This window comes from Tympanuchus pallidicinctus, unplaced genomic scaffold (genome assembly GCF_026119805.1).
Source record: "Tympanuchus pallidicinctus isolate F22 unplaced genomic scaffold, pur_lepc_1.0 scaffold8, whole genome shotgun sequence".
Lineage (NCBI taxonomy): Eukaryota > Metazoa > Chordata > Aves > Galliformes > Phasianidae > Tympanuchus > Tympanuchus pallidicinctus.
The window spans coordinates 35,422,644-35,448,977 of NW_026294802.1; the positions used below are offsets into that span (position 1 = coordinate 35,422,644).

At 37.0% G+C, this 26,334-nt stretch overlaps 1 protein-coding gene and 1 long non-coding RNA gene across 20 annotated transcripts in view; one reads left to right on the forward strand and one right to left on the reverse strand.

The window, feature by feature from the left end:
* The window catches only part of NRCAM (neuronal cell adhesion molecule), a 141,489-nt gene that overhangs the window by 65,485 nt on the left and 49,670 nt on the right, over window positions 1–26,334 (reverse strand). For 17 of the 19 annotated variants that reach the window (XM_052668494.1, XM_052668492.1, XM_052668497.1 and 14 more), the window contains exon 1: window positions 2,513–2,660. In XM_052668494.1, the coding sequence (XP_052524454.1) occupies window positions 2,513–2,603 (91 nt within the window). In that variant the 5' untranslated portion in view covers window positions 2,604–2,660. Of the gene's footprint in view, window positions 1–2,512; window positions 2,702–26,334 lie in introns of those variants that run through there. The other 2 variants (XM_052668479.1, XM_052668478.1) reach the window with 1 other exon arrangement.
* Window positions 6,628–26,240, forward strand: LOC128073491 (uncharacterized). Its single transcript, XR_008202742.1, has 3 exons — window positions 6,628–6,895; window positions 8,657–8,754; window positions 24,986–26,240. It is a non-coding gene; the product is annotated as an uncharacterized LOC128073491 (long non-coding RNA).

Genomic DNA, 26,334 nt, shown 5'->3' on the forward strand with positions numbered 1-26,334 from the left:
ACGATTAAAAAGAAAACTTTTAGTATTGTAACAATGGTGATGATGTAACCTGGTCCTCAACTTCCAGTGGCAATTTCCAGCATCAGAAAGTTCATGAGGAACTTTTCTGAAGTGCTGACTTTTTAAGGGCAACCACAACATTGAGATTTTGGCCTTATAAGGACACAAAACGTTGCTACTGAGGAGACAGCAAATTAGAATTAATGGAGTGCATTATCCTCATGCTGCAGTCAAAATCAATCTACCCATATGACCATACAGAAGAACAAAGAGAAAGCTTCAGGCTAAAATTACTCTTACAAAGGGGAAAGCATTTAATTTTGCTCAACAGACATGCTATCCCTTTTAGTTTGAAAAATAACTAAGGGGAATAAATTGTCTTGGTTGCCACATCTTTATTGCTTATTTCAAATATTTTGCATATGTATCTCCTCATCAATAATGTTTTAGAGCAAATAAACTGCTTTCAAGCAGCTACAGTATCAGTCATCCATTATCTACTTTGAGAGAGTGAAGAGAATAGGAACCTAACATGAATGAAACCTAATCAGCTAATCAAGTATGATCTTACCACTGGGTCTCTGCAGTGGATGTGTGGGGAAGACCCACAGAAAGAAGAACACGGTCCTTTTAGTGCTCTCCCAGATACCATTCTAACCATTATATATAAAATAATAATGTAATTATAAACATACTTTTCGTTAACCTAATTTTTGGCAAAATTTCAAGTCTTTGACTTTATCAGATCTAAATACAGTACTAAACACAGAATTAAATGTTACACAGTATGGAACATGTTAATTGAGAGTTAATGTAATACATCTAAAACAGCTATTCATTTTTGTCTGTTGATGCATTTCTGGTTAATTTAACCTGAAATGCTGCTCACTACAGAAAATATTAGAATATTGCACAATTTACATTAGTTTCTGAACTACAAGATGTTAAAACAATATGTCTAGACTGCAAAAACATTTGTGGAGAAAAATCACATCTAGAAAACAAAGTCTTTTGTTCATCACACTGCTAAGGCTTTCTATAAACCTCAATTTAATGCACTAAAGGCATTCACAGCACTACAAGTCTTGTCATTTAGATATATTGATCATGTTACAGAAATAAAGGTCATTGATTCGAGAGGCTTGAAAATATGTTTGGAGGTGGAAAATCACACCAAAGCAGTTGCACTTCATGTCAATGATTATTAAAGAAAAACATGCATTTGTGGAAGGTAGGCAAGTGTCAAAACCACGGGTGTAAAGAAAGCCATGAGGATTAGAATCATAGGTGAATTTACTGATGTATTAATTCATCAATTTAATGCCAACCCTGATGTTCTCTTATCTGGTAATTAGTTTAACAAATGAATAGTCAATGTGAGGTGCAACATGGTTCACTGAATTCTGAAAATGTGATCATGCTTATAATAAGAAGAAAATAACAACCTGGAGCATGAATAAATTCATAGAATTAATTATTACATCTTTAAGACAGTAGCTACTATTGCTTCCTTTTCAGCATGGAGCATTATTTCTAAGGCTCCCTACTAACACAGTCCAGAATAAGACATAAGAATTTCAGATCCTAGGATTTCCTCCCTTCTAGATGTTTCCTAACTGATTATCCCCTCCTTCTCATCTCATATGCTTTTATCATCAGGTTGGGTACTTAAATTTTTTCAGATACCGCTTAGAAAATATAAGAGACTAACTTACTCTTCTGGATCAAAAAGAAAGATGCTTCCACAATGTGAGTATTTGAAGATTTTACTGGATATCAAATCAGCTCCAGGGTTTTTAACAAATTCATACAGAATCACAGAATGGCTGAGGTTGGAAAGTCCTTCTGGGTCAATCTGGCCCATCCTGCTCAGCAGCAACACCCAGAGCAGGGTGCCCAGGCCCAAGACCAGGTGGCTGCAGAAGTTCTCCAAGGAGGGCACTCCACAGCCACTGGTCAGTCTGTGCCAGTGCTCTGTCACTGCACAGCACAGCAGTGCTGCCTGGTGTTCAGAAGGAACCTCCTGCATTCCTGTCTGTGCCCATTGCCTCCTATCCTGGCACTGAGCACCGCTGACAAGAGCCCGGCTCCATCTTTGCACCCCCATTTCAGGCGAATTGAAATTGCCAATATGATCATAATTTCACAGATAAATAGCATGTAACTAGCTTTCTCTGCCCTTCTTCATTTTGATCACTTTAATAAATAATGATATATATATCATATATGTAATGCTGTCTATTGTTATGAATTATTTGGTATGCCTATTTAATAAAGATGAATTAAATTTTGGTGTATTTGTGTAACCTTTCCCAAATTAATAATGTAAGACATTCTATATAGACAGTTTTTGAAAATTTTCAGTAAATTCATGTAAATTCATCATCACAGTGTCCTGACTGAACTGAGCAAACACACTCCATGTTTAGTTCCATGTTGGAGCTATCTTCATCCTTCTGTACAGAACTTTTTTGTCTGATTTTCTGCACTTATTTAGAAAGTTAATACTTACAATCAAGAGGTACATCCAATGCAGAAATCATTTGGCACAGAAAGAAAATCAAGGAAGCTTTGCTTGCAGATATGCTCTTCTTTTTCATCATGATTTTAGGCTCTATTGAGTAAATCACACTTGCTGAATGAAGTCCAACTTCATTAGATTAGGTAGCTTGGAATAGTTATGTAAATATAGACAAGAAACCTGGTAGATAAAGAGACAATATCAACGTGTAGATACAGTGGAATGATCTCATGTTAAATATCAGCAATATACTTATAATATGCAGGAATGATTACACCATGTACTCTACTGAAGTCAAAATCCAGAAGTTCTTAGGACACCTACATCATAATATTTGCAGCAACTTCTAAATAGTGAATATCTACAAATTTGTTGAATGGAAATGCAGATGAGGTTTCTAAGAAGGATAAATCATCAGTCCTAAGTAAAAAACAGCACATACTATAGAGAATAATAATCTGATGTAGTTTTAGCAGATTAGAACTCTGAATGCCCACCTACTCCCTTTCAAAGTCACTAGCCCACCTAGTCCCTTAGAGCAGCATGTGAGACAGCAAATTGCTTCTTTATGTTCAAAGCCATCTAAACTGCTACACATAATATTGAAACAACTATGTACTCATCATGGTAGATATGGTAATTACAAAACTCATCAGAAGAGAGAACACCTGAGTTCTAACACTTGCATACATATACAAAATAGACAAGGTGGCCAGCCCAACTCCAAAATACCTAATAGGTGATTATAGTACACTGCAGAGAAACATGACAAATGGATACAGACTCTCCTAGAAAAATAAACAGAACCCTCTCACATTTTAAATAAGCACTTCAAAATGCTGAATGTTTGGACTAGGGAAGGGGAGAGATGTTTCTTCCATTCCACTGGTAACACATGAGCAAGCTGGTTGGCTTCCTATGGTCCCTGCGCTGACTTCACTTGACTGACTACAGCTGTGTGCTCTTCTTCACAGGGACTAGGTTTCCACAAACTGCTTTCCTGATCTTTAATGAATCTCCTCATTTCATCAATGCAAGTTCAACTCTTAACTCTGTATGTTTTCACAAAACATTCTCTGTGTACAAGGTATCTGACCTCAAGGATTTAGAGAACACTCTTTGAACTATTTTGCAAGTGAACTGAGATTTTTACTTCCCCAAGCAAAATTTCATTCTCTTTAGGAAACTCTGAGAATCTAATTATCCACTTTACAGTCTTGTTCTTTCATTGTGCAAAGGGAGCATTGCAGTAATTTGAGATATTTCAGAATTAAATTGCATTCCCTTTGAACAAGTGCAAATGAATACACAAGCAGTGTATTGGGTATGTGCAATTAAATTAAATTAAATGACTGTGGAAATAATACCCTTGAGAAAATGCCCCCCATAATCTACTGCTGCTATTGCATTGTTCCTGTAAGGTATCTATTGAGTTTGCTGCTGCGATGTTTGGATGTGATATGGAAATTCAACAGGTAGCAGGAGTTACAAAGCTGAGCTTGAACACTGGCTTGTCACTGCAGAGAGAAAACATGCCCAGATGATTTGTGATAGGACATATTCAACTGAAAATGATTTTAGATTTGTCAGCACAATTGCATGCTCTTGTTGAATGCATTCATAATTAAATCTGACATAATTTAGTATAAATGCAACAGCTGCTGACTGGAACTAAACACTGTTTTGACATAATATTATCCACCAAAATAGGCCAGGCCTCTAAATGCAGATCAACGTAAATGCTTCAATTTCAAAACCTGAAATATTTATATAGCAGATTGCCTTCTCCTCCAGCTGATTTATCTAACAACTCTCATAAAACTCAGACATGTTGTCCTACCCTTTTATAGGAAAACACAGATTTTGACTGATATGCACAAAAAGAGATTCCCTATGCTTACACACTTCTTATGTACATAATAAAATACTAATTGCTATATCTTCTATTCCTCATGCTGAGGTGCTGATAGCATGGACTAAAGGTTGAAGCTATCATGTAGGAATCAGGAGCCAATGTTAATATGAAAATATAAAGTATATTAATATTTCATAATTAACTGTAACACTGGATCTCAGTGGGACAGTTTCTTATGTATTCAGAAGGAGGATCAAGCGTAAGACATGTAATTTTTCCCTGCTTTTTGTTTTTTATTTCAAAAATGATATGGTCACTTCTCATGAATAAGCTGCAAACAGGCAATGACTGAAGGAGTGAAAGTGCCCATGAACCTGAGGTAGAACATTCGGCAGCATCACAAAACACATTTTGGTGCCAGTGATCTTTTTGCTGTGACTCATAGATCTGGACATTTTAGGTCAGAAACACATGGCCTGTTAGCTTCCTTCTTAGATGGATTATTTGCATCTCACAGTATTTAGAAACAAAAATCTGGCTCACTCAGTCATCTCAATCTGCCTTAATGACTGTCTTGTCTTCAGGGTTATTGCTGTTCTGCCAACCTTCAGACCACCTGCTAATCTCAACGTGTAGAATTACAACTGATAGAGTCAGCAGACAGAATGTTAAATCTCACTGGCCTTTGCATTGCTCCTCATGAGAACCCTATGAGAAAACCTCATAGTCATTGATGCTTTTTTAGTGACAGTTACAAATTAAGACCTTCTAACTAGTTTGCTGATCATTCAAGTCTGGTCCATTTCATTATATAGTTAAATTTCTGTATTTACTAATCAGTTTCACATGGCAACAACTAAAATGCTTTTCACTGTCTATTTCATCAACAGCATCAACTTACCAAACTTGTAATTTTATCAAATAATAGAAGATTAAAATCAGGTTTTCATAAACTATTTGTTTCGCAAGCCCTACTTTCCATAAAACTATGTTGAGTAGAATTAATTTTACTCGTGGCCTTTAATTCCCTATCAGCTGAATCCTCAATCAGCTTTTTCCATATGCTCACCATGATTTATATCAGGCTATATTTACCCTGCTCAATCTGCTCGTCTACTCTGAATCTGGGCAGAACACCAGCTTTCTTCCAGTCTCAAGGTACGTATTAAAAATGAAAACCTGTGAATGAGAAATTTCCCCCACTGTCTCTTCCAGAACTCAAAGCCAGACTCATCACACTGAGATTCATTAGTTAAAAAACATGTACCTCCAATAAGTGTTGTTTAATATCCATTAATGGCTACTAGTGATTAAAAATGCTCTCTATCCTAATGCGAAATATACTGTTTCATCAAATTTCTTGTGATATTCATAACACTTTAGCAGTAAAAGAATAACATGTTTCTGAAGTAGCTCACATCACAGTGCTAATTCTGTTCTGTTATTAAGACTTTTACCTATAAAAATAAACCTAGTATCGGTCTACTTATGTTCCCTGTGGCAATGGCCAACACATCTGCTGTTAGGACAGAAGCTCCTTCACACAAGTGCCAGTGCTGATACACAACCACACAGTCCCAGCACAGTGAGACCCAACCGCCTTTAGTGTAGTGTCAGTAACAGCTACTGGAGCAGCACGAGAAGGCTCTATTAGCCACCCATTTCACATAACTGATGGGCTGCTCTAGCATCAGGTGGGCTGTCACCCACACAGCAGACACAGACTTGCACAGTCTGCACCTGACCAGTCTTTTATCAGTGTTTTTTAGGGCAAATGGGGTATAAATGAAGGTGTATGGCAGTTTGAGAAATTCTTTCAGGAGTATTCTCTCCAGCATCACCCATACAGCAAATGGGAGACAGGAGTAAGCCCCTGTCTTTCAGTTTAGACATCGTGTATCTTTTCCATACTGACAAGGAACAGGCAGTTTAGGTCCTCTTTTGTTCACTTGTTTATTGTTGTTATTGATTTTTAAAATTTGTTTTCTCCAAATCCTTCTCCCCTTTTCTTCTGGGAGTCTTTCATGTTGTTCTTCCCTGAATCCTGTAACACTTTATAGCTGCTAAATGCAGCTCAGTAGCAAACTATGAGCACTGGGATACAGCTAAAAAGGCAAGAATGTAGGCCTTAAAAATTCCTCTCAGCGCAGTCTTACTTCAAATGTCTGCTTCAAAAGTGAAAGTGCCATATCCTAGAAGTGCCCAAAAATGCAGAGCAAAGTGTAAAGTTCAAACGTCAGTAGGTCTACCACGTAGAATCAGCCACAATCCACACTGAAATCTTGTCTTCAGAGCAGCCACTTAGAGCTGTTTTTTAAAAGACCACAGAAGGGCTGAGCTGTCCTTTTACAGTTGCCTTGCATATTCCCTGTGGACCTATACTGGATTTGGGCCTTGTGAGGATTTAAGCAGAGGAGCATTTGTTTCTAGATCCTGCTCAGATTAACGTATAAGCTGCTTTGACTGGAGCGATTACATACACGGCAGAGCAAAGCTGTGGATACCTCTCAAACAGGAAGGTAAAGCTAGTAAGCCTTGCAAGTTTAGATGCCTTCAGAGTCAAATCGGCAGCTAAATGGCATTTTGGGATTGAAATTTAAACTCAAATGTCTCCGCTTTGCTTGGGTGCCTTCTGGTGACCTAAATCCTGCACTGCATTCAGTCTTTTTCACCTTTTTTTTTTCCTCCTTATTTACAACAGAAGACAGAGTATTTGAATCATGTTTTAATGTCATTTGTTTCATTAGTTCTTTAGTGTCACAAGCAAACAGCCTGCGCAAATACGCATTGCCTCTTCTCCATGTATATGCATTCTGCTCTACTGCAAAACACTGGTTAAAGTGACTGAACTGAGTGCAACTTTGGAAAGCAGCTGAAGAGTGGGGGATTACATGAGATGGAGTGGAAACACAACTCACATGGGTTTAGAATAACAGTTGGGCTTGTAGTGCATTGCTAGATACAGTGATTAAGGAAAGTAAGGAGTTCAGCTTGGTTATTACATTTCCCTGTGAGTTAAAAATCTCTCAGAATGAGTGTAAGAAAACAGAGTAAGAAAACACATTTTGTAGCTACCTGGATGTTCAAAACAGGTACCCACATTACTGTATTATTAGAACAGCTCTTCAGGTCATGCTTTAACATCATTAGAAACACGTAAATGATGTGGATGCTCACTACATCCACTCCAGGAGGTCTTAAGTCAGACTGAACTTCAACAAGACAAGGTTTTCAGGTAGGTTCTTTCTCTCTGAAACCTTTGAACTGAGAGAAAAGAGGTGTTTGTTGCTTGTGAGAAGTAAATATATGAATCATCAGACTGCTGCTGTAGCAATACTACGCTGTGCAAACAGAACCAGAAGGAAAACTGCAGAGTGGGCAGGAGGAAAATGCACCATCATCCTGAGCAAGGGCTGAACGCAGTGCCTGCCATTCGTTCCTCATAAACATGCAAAAGGGATGCTAAGCTGAAATGCTCCCTGAAATGCTAATTTCTTTGCTCAAGAGATATGACAATGTTCTTTTCTCTCTCTTTTTTTTCTTAATTATTTTTCTTTTAAGCCAATGCACGGGATTCAAAGAGCTTGCTTCTCAGAAGATAATGCATTCTGTGTTCCTTTGGTTAATTACCTTTTTACATCCCTACAGCTAACCCCAAAAGCACTATCTGTCTAGAAGCATTCCTGCAATCCAGAGATATTCTTGCGAAAAGCTTACTGTGCAAAAGAGCAGAATCTGATTCAAAGATAGGGAAACTCCTCCCTCTGGGAAGTAGAGCAGAAATCACTAATATTAGCGTGAAATGTCAGAATAGTTATGCTAGGGAGGAGGTCACTCAGAGCAGGGACACTGCCAGAAACTGAGGACTAAGGCATTCTGTCAGATCTAAAACCCTAACAAGTACACGAACAAAGGAGGGTAAACAGCACTAAGGGAACACACTGTACAAGCTCCAGTGAGCTCCCTGGGTAAGTTTTTGGGAGATGGGGGCTGGGGACTGTGCACCTACGTGTCATATCTGTTTAGCAGGCAAAGTTAACATGCTTGCTATTTTTAATTAATTCTATTACAGGAGTTAGCTGTGAGCTTTAAATCTCTGCATGCCTTTATAAAACGAAATGAAAATTTACCAAGAGCTCAGATCCACACCCTTCAAAGCTTTAGAAACGCATCTGCCTGTTTCATGGAAAATGCTGGTAACATTAACAATGATTACAGCTGTACAGCTCGGGTCTGTCCCTGCTCTCATTCATGGTCATTCATCCTACTGCTTTTCCCAGCAGCAAGATGTGATGCCTGAACAAGCAAAGTAACTCCTCCAAACTTGCAGATACTGCCAGCGTTGAGCCATGTTTCACAACCAGGTCACCACGCTCAGGTAACCATGCTTAGGGTCACCTCTGCAGGGATGACTACTGCCCTGACAACAGCAAATAGACCAAGAACATCTGATAAGTTCGGGATATTAGCACTTTTCTATATGAGTATCTCTAGTTCCTCTCATTCTCAAGTAATTTATAACATGCAAATTGCTAAATGTTTTTATCACCTTCAAGAAAAATGCTGGCTGCACCTAGCACCTGGACTCTACAAGACTAAGTAGGGAAGGTTGGCATTCAGTCTTCCATTTTTACTATTGCCTTTGTGCGTTTTTATTTTTAACGTTACCTTGCAGACCTTCTAGGTCCCTGAATGCCTTTAGCTGTTAGGGACCCTACAGAAGTTTGTGGTAGAAGCACACAGCATTGTGTAAAAATGCGCTGTGAACAACGGCACAATTTTGCTGACTGCAGGTATCACCCAGGTAAAAGCTAACTTACTCAGCTGGCACTTGAGAAAGCAAAGGCATTTGATATCTACTCTCCACAACATACACAGAAAAATAGAAAGAGCCACCAGAACGTGGGTCAGTCCTTCCTTGTTACACATTGATAGGATTTACCCCATTCTCACTGAAGAGGGCATATACACCATAGCCAGATGTATCCTCCTCCCTCTAAAATTGTTAACAATAATCCTCCATTAGATGGCAGGTTGACCCAGAGAGACACAGGGTAGGTGCTGCTCTGGGCTTGGAGCTGGGGAGGGAAAGTCTGGGATGGACAACTGACACCAAAGCATGTCAATGGGAAGGGACATAGCAAATAAACAGTAGTGTCCATGGTTTCCTGGGGGAGGGGAAAGGCAAGAAAGGAAACATTGTGCATTTAAAGGCATTAAGGTTGGAGTTCCATGTAAAAACATTACACACAGAGCCAGGTGTAGGTAAATAGAAATTCAGAGATATTCACACAAAAAACATGACACAAAAGTCATTTTCCAGCAGAGTTCAGTCAAGTCTGGAAGGCGACTGGGTCTAGAATAGACCCTGCAACAGCCCAGTGACTTGCACATGAGTACTTGTTATATCCACAGTCTCTTTTACAGGACATTCACAGTGGCAAATTATTTCATTGTAGGCTACACCTCAAAAAAATGCTGAAACAGCATTGCAGATATTTCACAGGAAGAAACAAGGAAAAGGTAAAATATCAATCTTGCTGTAATTACAGAATATTTAAAAGCACTGATACCTAGAGACTTCAAATAAGTTGTGGATCCACAGTGGATCATCATAAGGCAAATGCCAGCAAGTTTTAAGTGCACTGAGAAATGGTACCACAGGTCTGCATCTGAGCGATGCTTCCACAGCCCTGACTGTATCTCAGAAGTAGAACTGCACAAATGATGGGTACTGTCCACACCATGTTGGTTTTCATCTGTCAGGACTATGGGCCAGCCTGATGTGAAAGTGAACATTTTTAGCTCAGGGCAGGAAAAGCACCCTAGATGAAATAACAGGAAGCAAAGGATGAATCAACGCTTCCCTTTTTATTACTTTCAACAAGAGTCATCTGTTATCTACAACTACCAAGTCTATCCCATCCATTATTATCTATTTATCTAAATACCCCAAATGATAGACCCAAAGTACTTTATTCTAGCAGGATAAGTTAGAATACCAGATACAATGCAATAACATTTATATTTTTTGGATTAATCTGTCACACTACTGGTGTTGCTCGACCAGGTCTTCCACTGGCTTCATCAGAACTTGTCCTGATTAAAAGTCTAAAGATTTGTTCTAAAACCTTTACTGCAGTTCATATTTCATATTTTTAATTCTGCATTCCTTAGCCATTTTCTTGGATCTGCAATATCAGAGACATAAATAAAAAAAAGTAATTCCAAACATAAATGAAGAGCTTTTTAAAGTGTGTTTTACGTTTATGTAAATGTGGACAATTTCCTGCTATTACAATGTTAAGGAATTAACACTTCTTTTAATTTATTTTTATTTTAATGTATCAAAACAACAAATACAACAACAACAAAACAACCCTGCAGCTTAATTCTCACGATAAATCTTGTATTTCTAATAGAGATTTTAAAATACCATTATCAATTACAAGGTTTCCAAGTGAGAAATGCTAACTTACATTCCCATGCTGATGTCCCTTTATTTTAAAAATATTTTATAAGTTAAGAATATTTTTACTTTTGCGATTATAAGAATCTGGAAAGGCAATTAATACTACTAAAACAACACAGTTTTAGCTGTAGTTTAACAAAGCAGCAATAGGACAAAGCCAGTAACAACATCCTGAGTGAGCTTTTTTATACAAATCATTAATTCAAACCTTCAGGGTAAAAAAAGCTCATTTATTCACTGAGAAGTTAATCTAGTTTGCATTCTAACTCAGAAATAGCATTTCCTGCATTTTTATGTGTGTACACGATTCATTAATGAAAAAAAAAAAACCTTACCCAGGACTTCATATCTATTATGTAAGAAAACATTATACTTTGATGTAAAATCATACAATGTTCACAGATTCATTTGAATTGCATATCCACATTACCACAGAGAAGATAAAAGAAACTTCTTCCATACTGCCATGTTTACTACTACTTTCTTTGGCTTGTTAAAATTTATCCTTTAAATCAAGATCTCAAACTACACACATGGTAAGAATAGCAATTTTTTTTCTGTTTAAAATAAGTTCAGTGCACTTCTTCATTGTCACACCAACGGCTATTTTTCCATTCAGTGTAAACTTTCAAATTCTCTGTTTTTCTCTTATATGAATATTATGCTAAGTACAACTACTATCATCCCACAAAATTAACATTAAATAATGAATTAAAGAAAGAAAGAGTCTTCAAGGTAACAGAAAAATTGCAGCATTGCAAGAGGAAAACATGAAATCGCCAAATCACTCCAAAAAAAGCCTTTCTGAAATTCTGTTCATAGTACTACACAAAAACATTACAACTACACCGCAAGACTTGCAGTCCATACTGACACAGGTAACAGCAGATTAAGTACTGCATTATTTTTTTCACACTCAAAAACGGATAAATTTAACCAAGTAAAAATAAAGCAGCTTGTTATTTGTTTCTGACAAGACATCCATGCACAGAAACAAGGCAGTACGATTTCACCTCACAACAGAATTCTCATTCTCAAGAAAACAGTTTTATAACTAAGCATTAAGTATAAAACTATCAAATTACTAGCACAAACTACCTTTTTTTCTTTTTTTTTTCTCTCCATAATCCATATCTAGTGGACAAAACCGATTTCTCTTCAGTAAAATGGCTACATTCCACAGTAATTTCTCCAAGCACAGTTAGTAAAAAATCAATTCAGCAAATTCTGTCAGTTATAATTTTTGCATAGTTGTGATATTTCATGTGCATTTTTCACACAGGTAAAACACATGAACATTTCAAAAGGATAAACCTCAAGAAACTATCAATGGGAGAACAAGTCCTTTAGAAAGTGAAAATAAACAAGTCTAATATTCTGAATTAGCTTTGATGACATCAAATACTTGGCTGTGCTTTATGGCTTTTATAAACTCTCTTACCCTGTGACCAATTTTTCAGTCAATCTAGTCATAGAATAACAAGGAATCAAGGCAGCTTGTTAGTCACACCCCCGGTCTTTGCACATCTTCAAATTTTAATCCTACAAAGGAAAACACAAAGAACTGCTCATTCACCTCTTGTGTAACACCTACGAGTGATACAACTGCCTTAACATAATACTATTCAGGATTTCAACATGTGAAGAATGCAAAATTGCTATAAATCAACATTAAAGGCTAAAATGATTTTCTCAGCCATGCTAATTTGAGAGATGCTGTTGTCCACAGATTTTTAATCTTACATTGCATTGCCTTACTGCTTATATACCAGAGAAACCGTGATATAACTAAGACCAGAAAGGACTCTTTAATCTTTAATATAAAATTAAATTTTGCTGGTTTTTCAATTTATCCAGAGACTTCACAGCACTTAAAACAGCGCTTTGTTCTATTCATTTTAATCAAATGTTATTTTAATTGGGTCTGTAAGGACTTGTAGAAACTACTGCACTAACAGGAGAAATCTTAGTTTTGATCTCCCGTTCTTAAAACTCTCAAATCAGCCATTTCTTTTCCCCTCACCTTTTACTTCCCTTGAGGCATGATTCCCAAGGTTTCCACACCTTCAACTCCCATTTCAGATTATCTCAGAAGAATAATGTATCTGAAAGCAGGACTTGTGGGGGCAACTTCTGTAATTTTTTGTACAATCTATGGGAAAGAATTAAAGGCTTATGTAGTGCTCTGGGAAACCCTTCACAGGGCATGTGGACAGAGCCAGAGGAAGACAACTCTACCGAGCATGACGTTTTATGATGGTTATGAGAGCTGCTGTTGTACGCACCCAATATGAGATCAGATTACTGCAAGAAGCAAGAAATCAAGGCAGGACCTTAAGACCACCAGTTGGGAATGTATGCCTTTTCTCCCTCCCCCTGGTCTAAGCATCTTCCCTTATTGAAGGCAGACAGCTGCTGTCTTTTCTTTCTTCCTGAAAGTTGTAAGCTAACTGGATGCCTCCAGACTGGAGGAAGAAATGCTTTCAGTGCTGCTGAGAGAGTAGCCACCTATGAAGGAGGGATATGAGAAAAAAGGCAATTGAGGAAGAACTCAATCAGACCTTAACTAAGAACTATCTATGCCGTATGCAGGCAGAGGCTTTGACTTATGGTTTTTCTTTGCAATAAAATACTAAATCAATAATAAAAATACCCTCTTAGAGAGGGACATTTTGACAGCTGAGACTGGCTGATAACAGCTGGAGACAAAATTGAAGCTCTCCTCTCCCACTTATTCTCTCCTTCTGTAGGAGTACATTGACTCAAACTGTTTCACTGCAAAGATTTAGTAGTTTACTGTTTTCTAGCCTAAAAGATAAATCAGTTCATAATTATATTCCACAATTAAGTTGGCTTCAATTTGTGCAGACAACAGTTAGACTGAATTCGTTCATCATCAGAAAAAAAATTTGAAGTAGAAAATCAACTTGCATCTGTGAGTGCATAAAAACAATGTTGATAGATAGGCATTAAAAGTCTCAAGGACTGAAGTAGTTTTTAGGGGGGCTGTTCCAGGGTTTTTTTAGACTTAAATTTTTTTTATGGGATTCTTTTGGTATTTTTTTCATTTGAGTTTCCGAAATACATGTTTCACACTACATTTTTGATGGAATTGGATCATGCTTATGAATGGGGTTATGACATGTTGGCTGCCTGTGGAGCATTCATTGGACACAATAACAAAGAAAACACTTGCAAGATTCCTCTCCCAGATGGGAAAAGAATAAAACAAGCAGTGATATATTTAGGACATATCAATACAGCATAGGAAGACTTTTCCCATAAATACCAATATCAGAAAAGGAAAGATTTTGTGCCTTCTTCAAGATGTACACCTTCACGTCCGGGGATTTTTAATCAAGAGTGGAACACAAGGACAACTCACCTGTTTGCATCCCTTATTATTTAATGAAAAGTTTTAAAGGCTTTGTAATGCAATACAGGGAATGCCATTTATAAGTTTGTAATTGGTTCTATAATGGGAGCTTGTTGCTGTAAAAAGAGATTGTCTGGAAGCACCCTTTACAAAACTGTAGCAAATGTAAAGACAAAGTAAGACCTTTTCCCACTCTCTTCTAATCTTGGTATTAGGTTCCCAGCATTAGGCTGGGTACAACAAATTACATGTGTTTCAACATATAACGCTTGCTGCAGGGCAGTTGCCATGTAAGATAATAAAATTTCTGCTTAATTAAACCACATTCCTTTCTTCCTCATCAGCTTAAAATCTTGGCTGTTTTTAATACTACAAGATACATTCATATAAGTATATGCTGGGAAAAGTATGATATACCCATTGTTTAATACAAAAAACCAGAATTTCCAGACATAGAGCCAACAGCTGACATGACTGAGACGCTCTGAACTTCAAATGTGTGCTTTCTCACATGTTTAATCACAGAAGGTTTACCTAAGTCACTGCACTGGTTTAGCAGAAATACTGAATGTCATGCAGAAACCTAGAAAGAAGAAAAGAATCAAAGATTCAAAGAGGATAGAGAAATAGTTTAAATATTGTTTAAAACTATTTTTTTTATATTGCTATTGCTTTTAAAATAATTTAAAAGCAATTATAATGCATTTAGCACAGGCGCCTTGATGTAAAAAAACAGCCAATGAAATCTTAGTTGAGAAAAAAATGTGATTAAATCTGAACTTGACTGCTGAGTAAAAAATGGAGTTAGCCATACAATTCTCACAGCTACTATGAAGGCATTAAGAGAACAGAATATAAAAGTGTTTTGTTCTTTTCTGCCAACAATTGAATCCGCAGCCTCCCAATCATCAAAGTACTTTATTTGAGGGTGCATTTAAGTCCTCTATCTTCTACATATCCTACACACCTGCAGGTATAAAAATGGAGATTCACGTAGACTAGAAACAACTACTTTCTTTAAAGTCATACTTCTCTGCTTTGCAGGGAAATGTCAGAGCATTACAGAGTTAGCTGAACTCCACAAATTAAAAAGAAACTGGAGAGGAGGAGAAGAGAAATCAGGACTATACATTCAACGGCCACGCTTCCTTTTTTGTGAAAGTGGTTCCTACAACTCTCTCCAATATTGCCTTTCAACTGAGTGGAAAAGTTGGTACTCAAATTACAGTGGATTTTCATACTTGATTTGCTCTGAACTAATTACAAGAAGATACAGAAAAATCTGGAGCTCTTTTTTCTGTGCCTCACTGCAACCTTCTACCCTCTCTCCTTGCATTTGATTTAAGAATTCTACCAATCTCATGTGCATCGATACAAGATAAAAGAAACCTAGGTAAGAAAAGATTAGGTTCTGATCTGACAGAAATCACCCACAAAAGATAACCTCTTTTGGATGACAAACTGAAATTAAATGAATTGAAATATCACTTTATAACCATATTCTCAGTAAAATGGATCTGAGCTCAGCCAATGCCTTACTGAAGTATTCCCATCACTCAAAGTTGACTACATTCCCAGCTGAAGCACTGGTGAAGAACAGTCTGCAAAGCCAAGGAAAAGGAGTAGAGTCAAGGAAAAGACTAAAAGCACTGTCAATACAGAATAATATGGGAAATGTTGATTTTGGCACGAGTGTTGTCCAAGAGGCATTTTAGTAGGTCATTCCAATAAAAAATATATTTTAATGTATCTATATATGAGAGTGTACTGTTAAAAAATAAATCAGAAGCTGCTTTTTTTTTTTTTTTTCTTCTCCCTTTCCTCTCTCTCTCTCCTCAAAGCTGTATAAACTTATCAGGCAGCATCCTAACTTAGAAGATCACTTCCTTGCTTTCAGAAAGGGGCACGTTTTAGGTAGTAACACTTTTCAGCCTACGTTAAAGCTTCTTCCTCCCTTTCAGCATGGGTATCAGCTTCAACTGATTCAGTTCTCATCAACGTGAGCAAGCACACATACAAATTAGTCTTATATTAAATTTGAAGGAACTCTGTTTTTGCGTGTTTCATTTGAATGGAAAAACTTTTTGAGTGGAAGGATGCTTATCTCTTTAACTTTGTTACAAAGAGCAGTAGAGAACGATGACAGTATCAAAATGGCAATAAATAATCTTTTTTGTTCCCTAAAGGTAGTCAGCTTCTTAAAAATGAAACAACAGTGGTGTTACTAACATTTATGGAAGATTGTTGACAAATACCTGAAATTTTGCAGGAAGTATTCTACTGAACCAGTTCTAGTTTAAAAGATGCTTTTAAACTAAACACAGAAATTCATGATTAAATTCTTCAGATGTGGTTTTATTTAATAAAGAATTTAATGAAAAAGACATTAACCTTTTCTGATGAACAAAGGTGTGATTTTTTAACAGAGATGAATGCACTCCTTTGGTAGTGAGAGTAGGTAGATTCTTTCCTTCTGCTGCTTGACTTAGATTTAAGTGCTGCAGCAGGCACCTATATAACAGGAACTTTCTACTGTTCCCAGAAAGCTTGTCTATCCTTTTTCCAGCCTCTTGTGACTTGTTTTAAAAGAAATTATATAATAAACATTTCTAAACAATACACAAATCTTATTTTTATTGTATTTTGCCAGGCAGAGTACATAATTTCTTTTTTCACTTTGCCAATAGATTAGTTCAGTTTAAATTGTCTGTACACAGTCAGCAAAAAGTCTAGAATAAATTTTGACATGAGAAGGATGTATCCTCTTTCAAAATATTTTTTCCTTTTTAAAGCATAGTTGTTTTGGTGGCATATCAAAAATAAATGAATATACTGACAACTGAGTGGAGGACACATTTAAAAAAATGCTTTCTCTTTCTGTAGCTAAACATATGATAGGTTTTTGCAGAAATGTTTTTCATGAACAACACTTTACAGAAATTCAGCAAAATCAATTATACTCCAAACTTTTAGAAGCCAAAAGCCCATGAACTGTAATTATTTTAGAAACTAAGTGGCCATCAACATTTTTATATCCAGTCTTTGTTTCTTTGTTCTGGTTCTGTACACTGCTCTTATCTATTCTTTCTGAAGTATTAAAAGGCTTTAGAAACTGCTGATACCCAGTCGTTTACTCTTTAGTGAAGTCAGAAAGCTTTACAACATTACCAGACCACAGCACATATCAAAAGACACTTAAGCTACTGCAAAACAAGGCCCCTGATGCCAGACAGATGACATTACTGAGCCATCACAGTGCTCATATCTGCTAATTTTTAGAAGATTCACAAGACTTCATGAATCCAAAAACAAAAATCTCTGTGGAATAAATGTGAGATGATAAATTCTTCAGTGTAAAGTATCTAATAACATTTCTGCTATGGAATCCATAAATGCTACAGAGATTGGTAATTTAATAAGAACTTGAAAATGTTGATGCTCCATAGGTACTTTTCCAAACACAGTAGTTTTTTGGCTTTTTTTTTTTTTTTTTACAAAAAAAACATAATCTTTTTGGAGAATCCTTATGTTACAAACTTTAGATTTCATCTCTTTTAACAGTGAGGCTATGTAATCCATAGTGTTTAATTAACAGTCTGAAATCCCCTGCTACTGAAAACAAAGTGATACCGAAAGCATTTTTTTCCCTCTGATGACAGTGTCAATGCAACCCAAACTATTTCATTACCCATCATAAGATTAATGAGATTTTAGGTTAGCTCTGTTCAAAACTGATGTTACTCTTCTTGCCTCTGCTTATTAAGTTTGTTTTCAAAACTTTTAGTTTTCCATCCCTGGGCTTATGAATGCTAACAATGTTCCCCAAGTGCCCAAATCCACATGACAAAAACAGAGTTATTATCCCCAGCTTTTCAGGAACTTATATTGCCTTCTGGTCCACCACTACAGGCTTGTGCCCAGTTTATTTTTATCTCATCACTAACATACTACATGTAAGCTTATGGACAGTGCTGATCCTTTTCCAGCTAAGTTCAATAAAGGAATTGTCAAGACTTAAACAGGTTAAAGATCAAATATGCAATTTGGAAGGAAGTCAGCATCTATTGGCCAGGAGAAAGATAGACAGGCTGATTGGCATTAAGTTCTATGGAGGGCTCAGCTCTCTGAAAAAGACATCAGCTACATGCTAAGTTAAGAAGTCACATATTAGAAAGCTACAGTTACACCAACACAGTACAGTGTGCCCCTTTAGTCATTTCCTACTGTGAATGAATGGAAAAGGATGACGGCACCTGAAAAAGCAATGACTTCAGGACTGCTTTTTAGTGATAAGAGCCATGTGTGTTCATTATGCAAAGTATTATACAGTGTGTCACAGATGGCTTCTCATATTCCCTCATGGGCACCCTTCTTACATGGAAATATTGTTGAAAAACACATAAACATCTTTGTGTGGGTCTCTGTGGGTCTTCCTTCTACACTGACTCATACAGATTGAAAGAGTTTTACAAAAATCAACTGAGAAAGTAGATTTTGCAATTAAAAGCTTATTCTATCAATTTTCAAACACTCACTACAACGTGAAGAGAATGTTGTCTTAACACAGATGGTCTATGGCAATGGACAATATCCCAGTCACAGTAAGGTCAACAGGAACACTGCTGCTGAGATCAGTTTGACAGGATTGTATTCAAACAAATTTCCTGAATTGAATAAGGGTTGGAAACAAGTACCATCAGAGCTGCAGACTCAACTACAAAGCGAGTGCCTCCTGGAAACAAAATGGAGGTCAAGCCATACTAATGTGCTTTAAACAGACCATTTTCATGACATCTGTGTGAAGAGCAGGGCGCAGCAGACTGCCTTCTAGCCAAGGTGCCACACACCCATCTGGCAGAGCCCTGGGAAATGGCTGTCACACACAAGGCACATCACTGGGCTGCTGGACTGAACAGACAAGTAAGGCAGCCGTGAATGACAGAGATAAATGCTGACATCTATCAAGGTACAAACGCGCATACACCATATACTGACCTTGCAGTCTAGTTGTGTCCTATGCCTAGGTTCTTTGTAACTTTTGTCTCGCTTGTCTATGCAAAATCCTTTCCTAAGATGCCCTGCAGCCCTGAAGGCAAGGTCTGTGGCCTACACTGAGACCTCCACTGAGGGTGCTGCAATTGTTCTCATGATCCGTGACTCAACGTCTGCAATATTTGATGAGTTATATTCTTTGAGAGAAGAAAACGTTTTTTCATTTTCACTGGAAGCTTACTACTAGCTGAGAGCCAACCAATGCTGGGATCACTCAATGATAAATACGACAATATGCAAGTTGAGAATTTCAAACACCATACACACAAGCTACAGCCTCTATTTGAAGAACTAAGATCAAAATGAGACACAAAAGAGAAGGGCTTCCCAACTGATAAGGTCATACGCATTTCCTACATGGACTGGATATTTATGTTCCCTATTACACTGAACACAAAATAGGCAGATGTTTGTGCACAGTGTTCACAACAGCCTCAGTGAAGAAATACCTATCAAAAACAAAGGAAATTAATGAAAAATTAATTCTTTCTCATGGAAATTTTAAGTACTGTTATATTAGCATAAAACCAGAAATCAGAGCTGAAAACCTCTTGTGCAGCTATGATACCATGGCATGATAGCTTGGTTGAGAGCAGAAGAAGGAAGTGGCAATATTGTGTTCAGAAGTGTGGTAATGCAATGAAGAAATAGGTAGAAACTTGTATTCCAGGATTTTCTGTTTCTTTGATTTGTCCAAGTTTATGGTAACAAAGTGCCATAATCACAAGACTCCATGTTTTTCCTGAAGCTGAACCATTATGCAATTAAGGAAATGTAAGTATCTGCATCTATAAATTACATTCAGCAAAGAATAATAGCATGGTATCTTCAAAAATCTAGCTCTCTCTTTGTGTTTGGCTGCCCTCCAGAAGAAGACCAATACTCTGATGGAATACTTGACACTTTGTGGAAGCTGCTTCCAATTATCAGACTGCTGAGCCCTACTCAGCAAACAGCAGATTCTGCTACAGAGTGTTTGTGAAAAATAATTAAATTAACCATTCTTCTTGGAACTTTCAAGTAAAACAAATAGTTTTATCAACAGGTATATATTTGTTCAGTTTGATATGGCACAATAAAGAAAGCTTTCTTGTGGCTATTCTCTTTTTACACATTACAGGAAAGCTTTCACATCAAGACAATTACATAAAATCCTCTCCCACTCCATCAGTCTTTCCAGAAGATAAGGCTTTAAATTAATAAATAGATCTCATTTCAGTTTCAAGATGCATTATCTAAATGTTACAGTATTGCTGGGAAAAGGAAAGGATGGAGATGGCTGTTTCAGTCAGTATAATACATTTGATTGTGGTAAACCTTTATACGTCCTACAGAAACAGTAATTCTAAGATATATTTTCCAGAATACATAGGCTAAACCTTTCCCATTTTTATTTCCACATACCTGTGCTCTAGCGGCTTCACACAGGTTATTGGCATGATTATTGCAACAGCAGTATAAAGAATCAAGCTCTTAATATACTTTTCATAACTAACTTTTGGAAAACCAGTGAACAGTGAACAAGTCCATTAAAGGACTCCTAGGTGTTTTCAAAAGAACAGGTGCGGATCCGTTTCCTTCTAGTTTAAGCATGAATTATTTACTGTTTTTTTGTAACTGTACCAAAAAATGAGTCAAACAAAATGCCCCAGCAGCTTTCCAAATTTGTGTTAATTTTCAACTAATTGAACAAAGCAAACTTTTGCAATGAGCAAATCAATTTTAAAAAAGCTTCAGATTAAAAACCTTAGTGTGCAAAGAATTAATAGTAGCATTATATATGGAACTTTCAATATCACAACTATATTTCACCGTAGCAATTGTTCTGGGGAAGCTGTAAAGAAAGAAATACACTTCAATTATTAACTTAGAAAAATAATTCTTCTATGGTTCTCTTAGAATTCCACCTCCACTTTTAACATCTTCCAGCATTTCTTTCCAAGATTTTTTATACAGTAATATGTAGAACTCATGAACGTTTCACTAACCAAAGCTTTGTTGTAGCGCATCTAGAACTCCTGATTGGTTGAGGAACATTTGGAAAACATCTCATTGTTTCAGTGTTTTCCAGTTACCAACGAATAAAAGGAATAGAAAGAAGTCCCAAGGACACCAAAATGCTACCTTTAATCTTTCCATAGAAAATAGTATGCAACTACTCTTTAACTCTGAGAACTAATTTGAAGAACAGTGGCCATTTTACTCCATGTTACCATCCACTATATGGGCTCAATCCCAGTTTTACAGCTGCTTGATAGATATTAACAAGCAGAAGAATTCAGTCTTTCTGCAGTCTTCTCTTCTAGATGTGAAGAAGCTTCAACTCTATGGCCTGAAAGCTGCCGTTTCATTAAGTGAACTGGAGAAACTTGCCTGAACAATCTCAGACTAGGAGGAAAATAGAACAGTTGGTGGTAGGTTATGTAAAAATACCTACAGGGCTTACATGATCCTTGTAAAATTTCTCTCTTTTTTTCTCCAGCTGGAGAACATCCATTCTTTCCAGACAAGCATCCATTTTTCCTTTGAAGTATTACCTGTGAATTTAATTGCCCAGAAAACCGTCAACAAAGCTTTCAAGCTATAGACCAGCCCTGAGAGATTCCATGGGAAAGGAGCAAAGAGCCTGTAAGACGTGTTCGCCTTTTACAGCAAAGCTGCTCTACAGGCCTCTGTCCATAAAATTAATTTTGGACTGGACTATGGTCATTAAGGAAAATACAGATGCACGCAAACAGCTAGCAGTTCTCACTGAATCCAGTCTGAAGTTACATCAGAGAAACACTTGAGAATCAGGATTCAGTTTATTCAGATAATTAATGGATCAAGCTACATAAGCACAGCAACTCAAAATATTTCATATTTGAAAACATACTTACACAATTTAAACATCTACATTATTCAGCCTTTACTACACAGTTCTTTTATTTTTGGCAGGTTCTTTAACTGCTTACCATATGTTTCAAGTTGTCAAGACTCAAATGAAGACAACATTAAAAATATAGTGGAGTAGGACCTGACATGGTATGAATAATCTATTCAAATTTTCAAGTTTGGAAACAATTCTACAACAAAAGCACTTACACTAGAATATAGACTTAATCATGCTTGACACATTCCCTTATGAATATTTTAGTGAATACTCTTAAAACTGCAATTCAGAAAAAACAGGATTTAGGAACACTAGAGATGTTTACGGAGATGTTATCACGGTGTTTGAAAATACTGTTATGAAGGGCTAACCTTAACTGTTATTTCACTTTTACTCATAGGTAAGCTTTTTGCAAGCAAACTCATACTTTAAAACAAAACATATTGCTTCAAATATTTTATTTCAGACTCTTCATACAACTTATTATTTCACTGCTTTTCTTATTTCAGTGAGAAGCTTCTCCCACTCCGTACTTTGTAACCTTGGTAGCTACTTAAGCATGTCCTAGCAACACAGCAGCTAGAAAAGCACAGAAAAAAAACAGAGCAGCACATGAGCAGCAGACAGTAAAAGATCTACAAATATGGTGAATAATTTAAGGGAAACAATGAAATTGTCTCCAAATTCTTCATCATTTTTGAAAATAAAGAAAAATATATTTCTGATATTTCTCTGCTCTGCACTGGTGAAACTTGACTTGGAGTAGGGCATCCTGATGTGGAGTCTCCAGTACAGGAGAGATATGGATCTATTGGAGTGCATCCAGAGGGCAGCCACAAAAATTGGTTGAAACAGCTCTCCCACAGGGAGAGGCTGAGATAGCTGGGGCTGTTCAGCCTGAAGAAGATAAGGTTCTGGGGACACCTGAGGATATCTATAAAAGAGTTCTATTAGAAGGAAGAGAACAGACTCTTTAGCATGGTCTGTTGTGACAGGACAAGGGATATGGTTTCAAGCTGCAAGAAGGAAAAATGGGGTTAATATTGGATATAACTAAGAAGTTCTTTCCAATAAGGGTGGTGAGGCACTGGAACAGGTCACCCAGAGAGGTTGTAGAGTCTCCTTCTATGGAGAAATACAAGACCGGTGTGGATGTCTACCTGTGTGACCTACTGTAGGGAACATGCTTTAGCAGGGGAGTTGGACTCAATGATCTCGTGTTCCCTTCCAGCCCCAAAACAGTTCTACGGTTCTGTTTTGGACATCCCACCCCTGGAGACATTCAGATCAGGCTGGGGGCTCTGAGTAACCTGATCTAACTGTAGAAGTTCTTGTTTATTGTAGGGGAATTGTACTAGATGACTTTTAAGGGTCTCTTCCAACTCAAACAATTCTTTGAGGAAAAACCAATTTGATTTACTTAAATATTTATACATTCATATAACCAAGTCTAAACAGGAGCCAAAGATGGCTCAGAAACTGACTCACTTCAGGACTAGGAGAGGCTGGTATCCACTAATAATCATCACATGCATACAGCAGTCACTGATCCAAAGCATGTTTCACAAGCCGACAAAGGCAAGAAGCCCATGCTATGACTATGAAGGATGCAGCGAAGGAAAAGAGGAGAGACACAGTATGAACATGAAGGCCAGGCAATTCCACTGATCCATTGCTGACTGGGTTCCCAACGTTCCACTGGCACGCAGACACTTTAAACTATTTAATATTCACAGAAATTTTGTGGTTCCAAGATCTCTCTCTCATGCATACACCCAGACACGCTCACCGAACACATGCAGTGAAATGTGTTGTTCACAGCAAACAGACTCTATAAGCCCTTGGCAACTATCCCTTCCATGCAGGCATAAAGTTTATTAAGGAGAATATCTGTTGGAGTATGCTTGCATAGAAACCAAAACTATATACATACATTGAGCACATTATCAGTTCTTGCGCATATAAGATCTATGGGTCTACACACCACTCCACAAATCATATCTAATGTAGCATGGTTCCGAAATGGAAGACCCACTCGTATGAGACACAAAACAAGATTCTCAAAGCATAAGTTTTAATACATTCAAAGAAGCATAAATTTTGATTTATTTAATTTTAATGAATAAAAAATCTACTACATATATACTAGAAAAATGTAATGGCTATGGGGTGTTACTGCATTTTGTAATTTAAAAATTAATCCATCACTGACAAGCACCTCTGATTGGTTTCCTTCGCCATCTGCCCTGAGTTGGGTTCTTGCATTACTGTATGCAGCACAATGGGGTAGCAAGAGATAAAAAAATCCACAGATGCCCTGAGCCAGGGTATAAATGAGAGAAAGAAAACTATTCACTGAAAATACTGCACGTTTGAGAGATTGTACATGAAAGGAATCCTTAACAGCAAAGAATGAACTGGAAATCTGGAAACAAAACGTCATCTTTCTATCATAATGAGAGACCAAGGAAAGGCTCACTGTTACTGATCATAGCAGAAATGAATATGAAATAATGTCTGAACAGCTCGCATAAATGATGTACAGTGTCTTGCTGCAAACAGATAACTCTCCAATCTCCCAATTCATAGATTATGCTGATGTTGCTAGGATTATAGTTTTCATTTTGTTTTTTAAATCCTATTTTAGAAAGCAGACTCAGCTATGAGAATGCTATTGAAGCTGAATTAATGGAAGTTTGGTTTGAGTTGCTTGCAGACACACATGTGATTAGTCATCTGGAGGGAAAAAGGCAGTAGGGGAGGAGGTAGACGCACCAAGACTGTTTCTTCGGATGACAAGAAGGAGCAAGATACACTAAAACTGCTTTTTCTCTGAGCCTCCTTGGGCACATGATCGTAAACAGCCCAGACTGAAGAACTGCGAAGAAAACAGCCCTGTCTACAACTGACCTGAGATCATGCACAAGACTCCTCCTCTGAGGACAGTAATTAGGCAGGTCATCAATTCTAGGAGATGCACGTACATCATGTTGGCAGAAGTTCAGGGCATGAGCTTCCATACCAATATTTGGTTACTCAACGTTTCTGTATGTTTTAGAAGGTTCATCCCACCAAGAATGATCTGAAGCTCAGGAAATGTAACACACTGGATCACAATGTAACACAATGGATCCTAGCAATGGACCAATATATTTTTGAGGAGATAGCACAAGAAAACATTGTCCAGGATTTGAAGACTAGCAAAGCCACGATTAAAGCTCATTCAAAGGAGCAATTACTATTACTTTCAGCAGTCAGTGGTCTTCTATCCATTCTGTGCCTTAAAGGAGATTTGGGGGAAGGAATCAAAAGATGGGGGATGTTATTTATAGCCCTGTACTTGTCTTTATTCCTTCTAAGTTAAGCACAGATCAAGATTTGCTATCCCGTTGCAACCCTGCCTTCTTAGAAATAAATTCATACATTCCAGGTAAGAGGCACCTGGGAACATCTACTACCAATTTTGAACACTGATAACACAAATGTTTTGTTTTAGAGATAAACAAAATCAAATAATGCAAAAATGATTCTGGAGCTTTAAAGCTGTTAGATTATGATTTCCTTGAAATAATTAGTGCAAAATTAATACCAACAGTGTTATACTGTACTAGACACTTTAATATTCATAGTTATTTAGACATAATGCACTCCTGTCACAAAAGCCTAGAAAAATATTCAGATAATTAAGGGCGATCTGTATTCCTCTGCAAAAATACATCATCTTTCAACAAAGGCTAAAGCCCTCCAGATATTAAAATGCATAACATTTGCTGCCTTTACTCATTATAATTACATTTTATTAATGCATAAATCTATTCAGATCATCCATTAATATCATCTGCCCATTATGCTTAATAACTCTTCTATAAATTTATAATAAAACAAGAAACTGCATCTTCTTTTACTCTATTATTGCACATAGTGATTAAAAATAGTGACTTAGAAAACAATTTATCCCTTTCGATATTGAACTGTTGTCCTCTGCTCTTTTTATCCCTCTGTAATCCATTCCATTGATCTTTTATCAACTGATTTTGTAAACTCATCTTCTGTGTTGTGGAGCACCATACTATTTTCCTGAAATTTCAATTAATAAAATCCTTTATTTCAGCTTCTTTATTACATCATACCCTTGTAAATATAAACACGGCCTTATGCAATAGCAAACTATTCTATAACAAATTCA